The sequence below is a fragment of the Mesoplodon bidens genome (genome assembly GCF_964165515.1).
Source record: "Mesoplodon bidens genome assembly, chromosome: 8".
Classification (NCBI taxonomy): domain Eukaryota; kingdom Metazoa; phylum Chordata; class Mammalia; order Artiodactyla; family Ziphiidae; genus Mesoplodon; species Mesoplodon bidens.
The window spans coordinates 77,385,693-77,399,895 of NC_138165.1; the positions used below are offsets into that span (position 1 = coordinate 77,385,693).

Sequence of the window (14,203 nt, forward strand, 5' to 3'; positions counted from 1 at the left end):
ACCATAAAGCAACTTGAAGCTGAACACCTTTGTTTTTTGACAATAAAAGTTCATAGGACCCATTATGTTCCATAGAAAAAGTAAGCATTGTCCACCTTTACTGTGTCTGAATGCTATTGTCCCTTTTGGTTTCAAACAATGCTTCATAATAGTTTGATAACACTGATCATTTCAAATATTCCTATAGCTTTTTGTATAGGTTAAAGCTACTTATCTAATAATATCTTGATTTTTACTCTTCGTTTTAATTTAAAACTGTAATTTCAGAGGTGAATTCACACATGATAGGAAAAAAAATGACATTTCAGAAACTTAACATCGTCATTCAGGAGCATTCTATGTGGATTAATTCTTTAATTCAACCTAATAAGGAAAAGTGAATCAAAGAAATAATCAACCCATAATTCGTTATTTTCCATTGGCCATTCTCTCTGATTTCACAGGACTTAAATGTTTGGGGCCATTATTTTAAGTAAAATACTCAATAAACTAGCTGGAAACACCTCAAAGGGATGTTTTTCTTAGGTTACATAAATGGTCCCGAATTTTTACTTAACAAAGGTGTTACCGTCTCTTTCAGTGGAATTGATTAACAATTGCTAAATCCTTAGCTCAATAACTAATTAACAGAAAAAAAGAATGATTTTAACCGACAACTAATTTGCTAAGGACATTTGTAATATGAATTAAACAAGCAAAGGTTTTCTTTTTTTTTAATATATATTTTTTCCAGACCTTCTGAGTTTGTTATGAACATGTATATGTGATTATAACATGTTACAACTTTCATCAGACTTGATGTATTTATGACATCTTTCACTTCTGCCCCAACCTCCACACCTGACACAAGTCCCCACAGAATATTCCTTTTTACCCACTGACTTCATACTGCAAGTCCTTATCACTCCTAACGTTAAGTCTCTTCTAACCTTTGGGAGTTGAGGGCTCCACCAGAAAGTAGGCATAGAGGGAACTTACCTCAACATAATAAAGGCCATATACGGCAAACCCACAGCCAACATTGTTCTCAATGGTGAAAAACTGAAACCATTTCCACTAAGATCAGGAACAAGACAAAGGTTTTCTTTCTTCTCTCAACTGAGATGTCCGATAGCAAATAAGACTTAGTAACAATATAATATGTCCAAAAATAAAACTATTCTAAGTGCATATGTTCAAATAAATTCATCTATATTAAATTCAGTTCTATTAATATTTACTAAGCATCGACAATATACAAAGTCCTAAGTTCACAGGGCTTGGAGGATGGCACAAAATGGATGAGTCCCCCAGATGTTCTTTCAAGGGATTTTTGGCCTAGTAGGGAGATTATTCAAGAATCAAAATTACTACAGAACATGGAACTTGGAAAGTGACAGCTTGAAAGGCCAAATGTTAGAACTCATAGCCTGGTTTGTACTCCAGATGATTCTAGACTTATGTCCATCCCCTTGAGAGTTCAGAAGTCCAAGGTCAGATAAGCTCAAGTTCTTGCATAGGGTAAGAATCATATCACCAGTCAGACAAGGAGCAAGTTAAACAACTGTCTACCATAGACAATTGTCACGGTAGTCCTAGCATCTTACATAGCACTTATATTTAAGAGCTTCAAGCACTCTGCAAACATAAGTGCTTTTCAGCTTTTAACTCTGTAAATCATCTGAGGAAACACAAGTAATAATTTTTATTTAGTCGATCAAGAGACCAAGAGAATTCTCTGATTTTAACCTATGGGTTTCCCCAAAATAAGAGGGTGTCACCACAATCATACCAGATTTTAAATAAGCTGGTTATTTCCTGGCCTACACACAAAAGCTCTCATTTCACAACTCTGTACATTCTTCATCAAGCACCACCAGATCTTTGTTTTTGAGTTTTTAATTTTGTTTCTCCGCAAGACAAAAGGAAATCTGAAACTATGAGAAATCTAAAGCTCACTATAAGAAAACGCTAAGAACTAAAGAGACCTGGACCACAACCCTTAAATATGTCATCTCAGTTCAACTCCCTGCTTCTCTCTCATTGTTTCCCAAACATAGTTAGTCCAGAACCTGTTTCAGGGCTCGCCACCAAGCCGCCATACCAACCATTCTCTCCTTCACTGCTAGATAATCACAACAGCCCACCCCCACCCCTACCACATGGCATGAGCTGCCTCATTCTCTACCACTCACTCCATCTCCAAAAACTTGTCTCCTTATCCATCTTCCTTCCCTTCCTCCAGGTCTGAAGCAAAGCTGTTTCTCTTTCTTTCAAAGGCAAAGCATCCTCTGTGCCCCATCCCTTCCTAGTTCGTGAACTGTTGCTTACCACCCCTCTTCCCCTTCAGAGCCCTTGGCCTCCTGTGGCTCCATCGTCTTTCTCCTGAGTGTTGGGGTGGGGTGGAAGTATGGGTACACTTAACCCTAATGCTGCAGTTAGATGCTGTTATATCCTTTCCTCATTCACTCAGTATCTGCTATCCTCATTTCCTCGCCACCTTCCATCTCAGATGCATATAGTTTCTCCTTGTTCTCACACGACAGGGAAATAGCTCCCTTCAATGTCATTATGGTCCCTTTTTTGCCAAAGTTAAGAGCCTCCAATCACCTCTTCTCCTTCTCCTCCTCCTGTCACCCTTGACATTTCTCCACTGGTAACCCATCTTCCCTTGGCTTCTATGAAATCTCACTTTCTTCCTAATCATGTCTTCTTAACCCATGGCCCTTTTACCTCTCAAAGCTTCCAACCCCTCCTGTCCTCGCTCTCCCCTTCAGAGAATCCTCTTTTGGTATCACTTTAACTATTACATCTAAAACATTAGCTCCAGAATCTATTCTCTAGTCCTGTCTTTTGGTCAGGTGGCTCCACACCTTGAACAGCCCAGTGGATGTTTCTACCTAGTTCACCAACTCTCACTGAAGCATCAGCAACTTCCTCTCCGTTTATATCATCCCATTTCTGTCAAAACCATCAAGAGTCACTTAAGCTCAAAACCTTGGACTCTACTTTGACTTCCCTTTCTCTTCCCATACACATATTGCATTGGTCACTTCTCTCTTTCTCATTCCTGCCACCAGAGCCAAAGCTCTACCTCCCTCACCATCTTACTGCAATAGATTCTATTTTGTCTGCATCCTCCAGGGTGTGCACACCACCCCTTCTCCCTCCCATTTGCCTCCCCTCCTACCATAAACATATTCATATCCATACATGGTTTTAGATGGCTTCCAGAGGATGTGTTTGGTTTTTTTTTTTTTTTTTTAAAACCACCATTTTCGTTATTGCTTCATTGCTGAAAAGACTTCAATGATTCTCAACTGGGCTTTCAGAGTTCCCTAAGATGTGTTTACTACCTTCCCAACTTTATTTTTCATCACTAGAATACGAACGCTCCCCACAGCCAGGTCCCAAACATTTCTGCTCTTTCACCAATGTTTGGTGCCACCATCAGTCCCACACCCTGCCATGCTGTTATCTTTTCCTTTTCACCAATCAAAAATCGTAGCCATTCTGGGCATGTTATATTACAGTATCATGATAAATGCACTGCCATTCTAGACGTACTGGACAACCACCCATAATTTCCAAAATATATCATGCTCTTCTGCACCCCCGCATCTATACTCATGAACTTGCATTTGCCTGAAATGTTCTTCCTTCTCCTTGTCCTCTCTGCAAAACTCTCTTTGTACTTAAGGTATAACTCATGTGCTACTTCTTCTCGAATTATCCCCTGACACCCAGCAGGTACAATTTATGGACCTTTCTCTGTGTTACCACTATACTAGTTTATACCACTGTTACATATTTGCCAGATATACTTATATGGCCACCCCCCTGCTAGGTTGAGGGTGACACAACTAGAGGTAAGAACCATATCTTAAGTGTTTCTGAATGTCTCTCACTGCTTCTAGCACTGAATATGGGCTGTAGTAGAGAAACTCACTAAACATTTTATTAAAATTAATTATCTAATTGTGACTGTAACTTTCTTGCAAGGAAGGACTAGGTAATGATCCCCACTTAAAATCCTGCCAGGTATATATAGTAGATGCTCAAATTTCCTTTTGAATGATAGTAAAATATGTTATATTGTTAATTATTTCATAGAGAATGTAGGCTTTTTGAAACCAGGAATTGTGTCTTATAATTCTTTCAAATAGTAAGTATAGATGATGGATGGATGGATGGATGAAGAAAGGAAGGGGTTAGAAAAGCAGATCCTTTTTCCCTTTCCATTCTTTTTTAAATGGCTTATAAATATGAGAAGATAGCAAGTGTGTTTCTTTCCACCTACAAACCACACTGTTGACAAATGATTGTTTTTACTTCTTTAAACATTTATGAATAAACACATTCAGGCTAAAGAAGCAGCTACCAGTACAGCTAGAATAAGCTTCTTAAGATCCAAGCAAGAAATGAGTCCACATCTGAGCTTAGGATCCAAGGCATTCCCCACGTACCATTCTTCCACTTGGTGACACTACCAATAAGCTCCTAATTGGAAGGTTAGGAAGGGTAAGGTGATCAATGAAGGCACATCAGTGATTACCAGTGTAAATGCACAAGGCTCTTTCAATTTTTGGAAAACCAGTAAGATGGAAAGTGCTTGTTTGCAGAAGTGATGCTTCTATTTCAATTAATCTAATATATATATAAAATTCAAGGGTTTGATGTTGTCATTACTTTACACAAGGAGCAATATAGGCAGAGGGCAGACAAACTTCCTTGCCAAGCACCTTAATTTAGATCCAGAACTGAAAGTAAATTTCTTTCATGACCCAGAAGAATTAGGTAGACAAAAGTTAAGTTACTGGTAGGAGGGAGACGCAAGAGGGAGGAGATATGGGGATATACGTATATGTATAGCTGATTCACTTTGTTATAAAGCAGAAACTAACACACCATTGTAAAGCAATTATAGTCCAATAAAGATGTTAAAAAACAAAAAAAGTTAAGTTACTTTTACCTCATCAGAGCTAAACAACAGCAGAGGCAGAAGTACCAGCAGTTGATTAAAGGCATTGTCCTGACCACCATGGCTAAGCAAGGGCTGCCTTATGGAACCAGGTCAGGGGACACTGATTTCTCTATTCAACTTCGAGGCACCACTTTGTAAATAACACAATCATTTTTGGGTATAAGAGGTGCTTTAAATGTGGTAACATTATATCATTTCAGCTATAATGATCATAATTACTTATTTCTTTTAATCACAACCCACTTAACCACTTTAGTACAGAGAACTAGTTCAAGGAGTTTAATTTTCATTCAACATCTAATCTTTGTGTTTACTGAAACCCTTCACAGGCTTTGTTTACTGTCTGCTTGCTGGCCTGGACGTTTGATCTTGCAAGACTAGATCAGACAGGGTCAGATAAAATACTGATTACTAGGCTAAACCAGGCTTGAAGAAGTAACACTGGTTTTTAAAATCCTCATTTCTCCCAGCTTTTTAATATTTTGCAAAATAAGCTCAAATAAACAAACAAAATTAAGACAACTAGCAATCAGGGGCTTCGTGAGCAATGACTGAGAAAAGGAAAGTGATGGGGATAATTTTGCTTTCTGGCCACAGTATAGGGTTTGGTTAGGTCCATTCATTCTAGTGGTATTATTTTATGACACAAATAATTTTGAGATATCCACTAGAATTGTGTGAACTTTCAATGACCCCTTAATTCTTGTGACATATTAAATACTTGAAACTGACCTGACCAAAGACGGCAGTTCATTTTGCTTTTGGTGCCAGATGAAAAACACTTTAAATATAAAATTATTTTCTTTTAAATTATTAATTTTTAGTTAGGAAACATTTAAAACATATGAGTGCTTCTTTGTTAAGGTACGTTCTTATTCTTATAAGATCCCTTGCAGAATTAGATTGCCATAATAGTATAATTAATAATAGTACTGCACATAATTGCCACTTAGTTTCATAAAACTGATGGGGCAAGTGTATGTCTAAATAGACTTAATCCAAAAGAAGAAGTTAAAAATATTGTTTTAATAAAATGCGTAGAACCTATGAAAGCAAAATTGATAGGTAAATCCCACATAACCCTCAGAATTCTTGAAAATAATTAATAGCATGAATGCTTCTAGGTCCCAGTGGATTATCCTTAGGTCCAACACTAAGACTCCTACACATTAAACAACCGTTAATATTGGTCTTTTTGTTTTGTTTTGTTTTTCCACAAAATGTATGTATTTTTCTGAATCCTGGGAGCTTATGAGTGCTATACTGTAAAATCTAGGCCAGAAGCAATTACAGCATGAGATGAACAGCAATTAAAAAAATGCCATCTGAACCAACCAATTACCACATTCAACCACTTCATTTTCTTCAGTATCAAAAACTCCTGGGAAGCAGGTTCATGATTCTGAACTTTAAAACCAGAGTACACAAACTGTCTCCCCATCTATCCTGAATTAACACTAATGTTAACTCAAATATGTCTGTGTCAACTATGATTGCCTTTGAAATTAAAGGAAAAAGGTAAACAGAATGTGCTTTGCTGTGATCACTGGGGAAAATAACGTTAACATGCTAAGCCAAACCAACTTAGGACTTTTTAAGGAATAAGTGTAAATAGTTTAGCTATAATAACAACAAATTCAAAAAATGCACATTAAAATGTTTACTTCAAAATTTAGACAATTCCATTTGTATATAGTCTTTACATCTGTTTTTAATGATATCAAATTATTGATTATTCATTTTTCTCATATTTATTTAAGCATTAACTATAGAATTTGCAATCTGATCTTTTTTTCCTAAAACCTTGCAGTAGACTTTTATTTTTGCCAGGTTTTAGTCATGTTTACTTTGATCTTTCAGAGTATATAATTATTTTACTGTTTATTTCTATGAGAAGAGAAAAAAATTTTGACCTAGGAGATCTATATGTGGCAATTTGTAACAGAATCACATAGCTTATGTTTGGGAAATCATGGTTTTGATTAAGAAGCAACCATTTAGTTCCCACTGTTTTATTAAAACAGACATTAGCAGATAATAGGAAACATATTTAACAATGTAGCCTGCATTTAGTTTGAGACATCAGTAAGCTAGCTTGAGGTTTTCTTCTATACTGAATATCAACAATGATACATGTAAACTGGTAACTATGGAATGGAAACAAGGTGGGGGAGGGGAGACAAGGAAAGACAGAGAACTCTGACTTCTGCGCTCTCAGGAAGAGCCCTAAGGTAGAATTCTGGTTTTGCTACTTTATTTCCGGATTTGAAATTCATTACTTTTTTTTTTTTTTGAAAATGGATGGACACAAATAGAAATTTTACAAAGAAAATCATTGCTTTCTCATGAGAAATGGATTCTACTAGATAGGAACTCCCACAGTGACATCTATTCACAGCATAAAGCTTGTAAGGACTGAAATGTTCCTGTATAGGTCCAACACTTCCTTTTCTCTGAAGGTGGAAAGTTAATAAAATGCACTTCTCTGGGGTGTTTATTTTCTCGACACCATTATACCTGTCATGAATTCTTTGTTTTTCCTCCCACTCCCTTGGTTGATGAATCAACACCACTTGAACTGTTTTATGGCAGCTTGTGTTTACTTCACACATACCTTAACCTTCCCTTTTCTCCTCCTAGTGACACACACACATGCACACACACACTTTTTAACAGCAATGACTAGCTCCATCTCTTTGAATAGCATGTGTACACAGCATCTGGCCACCTCTTCAGGTGTGGATCCTTGACCTCCTGATTGAAATCAAGGTCTCAGTCTGCTTTTATGGCACTTAAAGATTTAACTGTGCATTTACTATCTTGAAGAAAAAAATAGAGCTTGAAGAATTGACTTGCTAAGAAAGAAAGGAGAAAAGTAGAAGACATAAGTATTAATGTGTGTGTGAACAGATATATACACACACAAACCACACACACACACACACACACACACACACACACACACACAGATTCTGTAGTGGCGATTCTGAAAACACTAGAGTGAAGAGTTTCCAGTCTTTTTGAATCTGGAATTATACTCCAGACTATTAAAAGAGAACGCTCTCTTCCTTTCTCTTATAATAGCAAGTAAATTGGATCTAACAAATGACCTTGAAGCTGTGTGATTCTTTTGATTTTTAGCCAAAGAGGATATTGTTCAAGCACTTTAACAATCTGATTTTAAAGGAAAAACTTGGAGACAACACTTACAGAAAAGAAACACTTCCGAACCACACAATCATGTCTTATAATGAGAAGGAGTTATTCATCTTATCCTCTACAAGAGTTAATATTAATAACATTGTAAAGCAAGTACCCAAGCCAGAAACTAGAGGGTCCTAAGAATTTTAGAATATATTGAAGAGGAATGGATCTTAATTCAATTTTTAGTGAACTTAATTTCTCCTGGGTAGTTCAACAACTTGACTTAGCTTATAAATTGTATATTTAGCATAAAATGCTCTCATTCCTTTGTAATCAGAAATGTGTCACCAATGCAAATAAGGCTCATTTTCTCAAAAGGTAACCTTGTAAACAAACTCCCAAATACTCAACAGCCAAGAGGCATTACTTCCACACTGTCTCCCTAGAGGAAAACTACAGGTAGTAAAAACAAATAAAGTAATCCTTTACTTTTACCTGCCCACCATAAATTGTCATTTAACCCTCTCAACAGGGGCAGTGAACCTTCAGCAAGTCTCTGAAAACCTATAATAAAGCATGATGAATGATGTCATAATCATGCAAAATATGAACTAGAAGGACCCTCAAACATCAACCTGTTCTGTTATCAAAATATCCCCCAATCCCCTCAGGGGTTGGTCGCATTTGAATTGAATAGCATTTATAGTGGGGTGAGAACAACAGAATTTTTCCAGCATTGACAAATTTGCAAAGGCAAAATATCACATATATTTAAAGGGCTGGATGGCCTAAATAGCATGCCATTTATTATATGAGAATGGTATATTCAGGACCAGATATAATTCTATATATAATATATTGCTGCTAGTAGAATTACTACTATTAATTATTGTTACAATATTATAGAGCTATTGTTTATTAAGAGATTACTTTGTGCCAGTATTAACGTACTTAGTCCTCACAGCTAGCCAGTGACTTACTTTTATTACTTCTAATTTTCAGATAAGGAGATTGAGTCTTGGTGAAGTTAAATAATTTGTGCAAGCTCACACAGCTAGTAAACAGAAGACAAAGATTTGAATACAAGTCCTCCTGACTGCAGAGTCCCTTTGCTTTAACCACTGTTCTGGAACTGTCTCCAAATAAACACAACATCAAAACTCCATTTCTGACCAAAAATTTCCTGATACCACACAGTCATTTCAATTTGCTAATTGGTACTTAAACTATAAGTGCTGATTTAACCTAGAATGACTGCTTTTTTCATTAATAAATTAATGAAAATGATTTATTGATTGAGCTTTTTAAATAGACATGCCTCCCTGAAGTATACAACTTCAAAATATTTTTAAAGATCTCAGCCTTCACAAGCATCTCTTGTGAAAACTACACACTTCATATATTATGCTAAGAATTTTATTTTAGTTCTAACACCATCTTAGTTCTAAGGAAGCCAATCTGGATCTCTTGATGAAAATATTAAGAATCTTATCTTGCACCCCAATGTTCATAGCAGCACTATTTACAACAGTCAAGACATGGAAGCAACTTAAGTGTCCATCAACGGATGAATAGATAAACATGTGGTATGTACATACAACAGAATATTACTCAGCTACAGAAAAACAATGAAATATTGCCATTTGCAGCAACATGGATGGACCTAGAGATCATCATACTGACTGAAGTCACACAGAGAAAGACAAATATTATATGATAGCACTTATATGTGGAATCTCGAAAAAATAATGCAAATGAACGTATTTACAAAACAGAAACAGAATCACAGACATAGAAAACAAACCTGTGGTTGCCAAAGGAGAAGGGGGCAGATAAATTAGGAGTATGGACTTAACAGATAAACACCACTATATATAAAACAGATAAATAACAAGGCTTTCCTGTATAGCACAGGGAACTATATTCAATATCTTATAATAACCTAAAATGGAAAAGAATCTGAATAAAATACACATATATATATACATATATATATACATGTATAACTGAATCACTTTGCTATATACCTGAAACTAACACAATATTGTAAACCAACTATACTTCAATTTAAAAAAAGAATCCTACCTTTATAAAAAAGTATATAAAATTTTATTAAAAATTGTATCTAAATTAGCATAAATTCCCAAGAATCAACAACTCCTTGACCTAAGAAACTGAAAATAGGCTTCAAAAATAAGTCAGTTTACCTTTAATCTTCTTGTACTTCTTATACCATCTCCCAAACTCCTGGCACTTGGTTGCTGACACGTTGGCATAATATGTGCTATTTACAATGGATGAAATCATACTCTGTAAAGGAAAAAAAAACAGTTATTTTTCCATAAATATGAGCATTCCTTTTCAGGGACAAGAAAGGGCACATTATAGTCCATACCAATCTCCTTTGTCTTTTAAATTTGAAGCAGTCACCCTCTTGCAAACTAAACTATTAAATATGATTAACGAAACTTACTATCCCTTTAACTTGTACGATGACAGTGCATTCTCCATAAAACCAACCCTGGAGCAAGGTCAGAGATGGAGGGGGCAGGACACGCAGATTGAATGCAAAGGGAAAGAACACTTGTGATTTAGGAACCCGAGCAAAAGGTGAGATCAGATGCTCCTGCATCTGTAATCCAAATAATGCCTCTCAGATGTTTCTGTTCCGCTTCCAACTGCAACAAGCTTACACAGCCAAGAATCTGAGAACATCCGTGCTACACACTACAGAACAACATTTAGGGAAATAAGTTAAATTAATATAATTTATAGAAACGTGTGATTAGCACTTGTGCGAAAATTCACCAAATGAAAAAATTAACAGTGCTATTTTAGAGCAGGGGAAACTAAACATAACACTTGTTCTGTGTTTCAAGCAAAAATGCATCAAAGCTAAAACTTTGAGTGTTTAAGTACCTGATTCCTTCTTGCTCTTCATATTCCTCTCTCTCCTCAGCTCAACCCTTTAGCTGATTTGTTTGAAATTGCAGTTAACAGGAAAGAGAAAGGGAGCATAACCTAACTTACCACTGAAAAATTAAAAATTATAACTGCACACCTTGAATTCAATTTCATACAGATATATGTTTTCAGTCAATATGGCATGTTTGGACCAACATTCGTGGCAGATGTTAACTTATACCTGAATGACTGTGATAGTACATGTACATGTTTTATACATAGATTTTATTTCTGCAAATTCTGTCTACAAACAAATGGACACAAACGAGTCAAGAGATCCAAGTGACCTACATAAGGCTTTATATGCTGCCTTGAAATCTCATCTTTCTTAAAAAAGTTTTCCCCAGATATGGAACAGCTGAGGGAAATCTTGGAACTTCTAACGTCATTTCGACAAAGTAGTCAAGATAAAAAGGATAACAATAAATCAAGGCATTGACAAGTTATTTAGGTTCAAATGCCAGTAGACAGTCCTGCATAGACTCCCATTTAAGACAGTTTCCTCTATAAGCCCACAGACTCCCTCTTTTTAATCACTATGCAGTACTGATGGGGGAGGGATGTCCTAATTCAATTCACAGAAACCTCTGGTTCTTTCTATATAGCAGATGGCTGGCTATCCTCCCTGCAGTTGCTGATCTCCAAGTGACAATTCTGTTCTCTAAGGGGAGATAGTAAAGAGAACTCTTTTAGTCTGAGGATCTGAACACAGCCCTGGAACACAAAGAGCCACTCTCACCTGAGTGTATCACAGAACTTGGAGCCTTGCCTGCTGCCTTAGAGGATCAATGGAATCCTAATCTTCCTGAGGCAGGGTTCTGCTTTGTATGTTATTAACAAAGGAGTAAAGAAGTCTCTTGGCTAGCTGGGCTAGTTCCTTCCCTCTCTGGGCTGAGCTTTTCTCTCTGTCCCAGTTTGTGAGATCCTTGAGGACAGTGACTATGTCTGTTTCTTTTTTTTTCCTCTCCCTTGTGTCTAACACAGTTCTGATGTGGGATATCTGAGTCACTGAAATATAACAGATGAAAAGGGACAAAGATGAAATTTAAAAATGCCAAACTGAAATGTCAAAATAATGAAAAATTTAACATGAAAGCAGCCTAATAACAGATGCACCAGCTACTCTGGTTTATGTGAATAACTGCAAATGTACTTGTCATCCTTCTACATTGTTTGTATGAATGTTATCCTCTGGAAAGGCGTAAGATATATAGCCATGGCAGAAGCCAGAGCTAAACCTTCTATCACAAAGTGATCTAGAAAGCAGATTAAAATGGAACGTGTTTTAAGTACTGCCTGAAGCTGCCCCTCAACTCTTCCTGGCACATAAGACCAGGACACAAATCCATATTACTCTGGTCTCAGATAATCCACATTTCCCCACTCCCTGGACTTCCTACTTGGTCTTTGCCCCAGATGCATCTTCATTAACACTCTTGTGTTAGAGGCCAGTGTCAATCTATGTGGCAAGAAAATGAATATCTGGGCTTCTGCTGGTTTCATCAACAGATGGTCTTACACTAGAGTGAGTTCACACTCATTTAAAAAGGAGTTGGCAACCACTCTTATTCAACATAGTTTTGGAAGTTTTAGCCACAGCAATCAGAGAAGAAAAAGAAATAAAAGGAATCCTAATCAGAAAAGAAGAAGTAAAGCTGTCACTGTTTGCAGATGACATGATACTATACATAGAGAATCCTAAAGATGCTACCAGAAAACTACTGGAGCTAATCAATGAATGTGGTAAAGTCGCAGGATACAAAATTAATGCACAGATATCTCTGGCATTCTTATACACTAGAGATGAAAAATCTGAAAGTGAAATTAAGAAAACACTCCCATTTACCACTGCAACAAAAAGAATAAAATATCTCGGAATAAACCTATATAAGGAGACAAAAGACCTGTATGCAGAAAATTATAAGACACCGATGAAAGAAATTAAAGATGATACAAATAGATGGAGATACACCATGTTCTTGGATTGGAAGAATCAACATTGTGAAAATGACTCTACTACCCAAAGCAATCTACAGATTCAATGCAATCCCTATCAAACTACCGCTGGCATTTTTCACAGAACTAGAACAAAAAATTTCACAATTTGTATGGAAACACAAAAGACCCCGAATAGCCAAAGCAATCTTGAGAATGAAAATTGGAGCTGGAGGAATCAGGCTCCCTGACTTCAGACTATACTACAAAGCTACAGTAATCAAGACAGTATGGTACTGGCACAAAAACAGAAATATAGCTCAATGCAACAGGATAGAAAGCCCAGAGATAAACCCACGCACATATGGTCACCTTATCTTTGATAAAGGAGGCAAGAATATACAGTGGAGAAAAGACAGCCTCTTCAATAAGTGGTGCTGGGAAAACTGGACAGCTACATGTAAAAGAATGAAGTTAGAACACTCCCTAACACCATACACAAAAATAAACTCAAAATGGATTAAAGACCTAAACGTAAGGCCAGACACTATCAAACTCTTAGAGGAAAACATAGGCAGAACACTCTATAACATAAATCATGGCAAGATCCTTTTGGACCCACCTCCTAGAGAAATGGAAATAAAAACAAAAATAAACAAATGGGACCTAATGAAACTTAAAAGCTTTTGCACAGCAAAGGAAACCATAAACAAGACCAAAAGACAACCCTCAGAATGGGAGAAAATATTTCAAATGAAGCAACTGACAAAGGATAAATCTCCAAAATTTACAAGCAGCTCATGCAGCTCAATAACAAAAAAGCAAACAACCCAATCCAAAAATGGGCAGAAGACCTAAATAGACATTTCTCCAAAGAAGATATACAGATTGCCAACAAACACATGAAATAATGTTCAACATCATTAATCATTAGAGAAATGCAAATCAAAACTACAGTGAGATATCATCTCACACGGGTCAGAATGGCCATCATCAAAAACTCTAGAAACAATAAATGCTGGAGAGGGTGTGGAGAAAAGGGAACCCTCTTGCACTGTTGGTGGGAATGTAAATTGATACAGCCACTATGGAGAACAGTATGGAGGTTCCTTCAAAAACTAAAAATAGAACTACCATACGACCCAGCAATCCCACTACTGGGCATATACCCTGAGAAAACCATAATTCAAAAAGAGT

General features: G+C 36.5%; 1 protein-coding gene across 2 annotated transcripts in view; it reads right to left on the reverse strand.

The window, feature by feature from the left end:
- Nucleotides 1–14,203, reverse strand: part of SATB2 (SATB homeobox 2) — a 195,058-nt gene that overhangs the window by 92,135 nt on the left and 88,720 nt on the right. For both annotated transcript variants that reach the window (XM_081243265.1, XM_081243264.1), the window contains exon 6: nucleotides 10,315–10,417. In XM_081243265.1, the coding sequence (XP_081099391.1) occupies nucleotides 10,315–10,417 (103 nt within the window). The remainder of the gene's footprint in view (nucleotides 1–10,314; nucleotides 10,418–14,203) is intronic.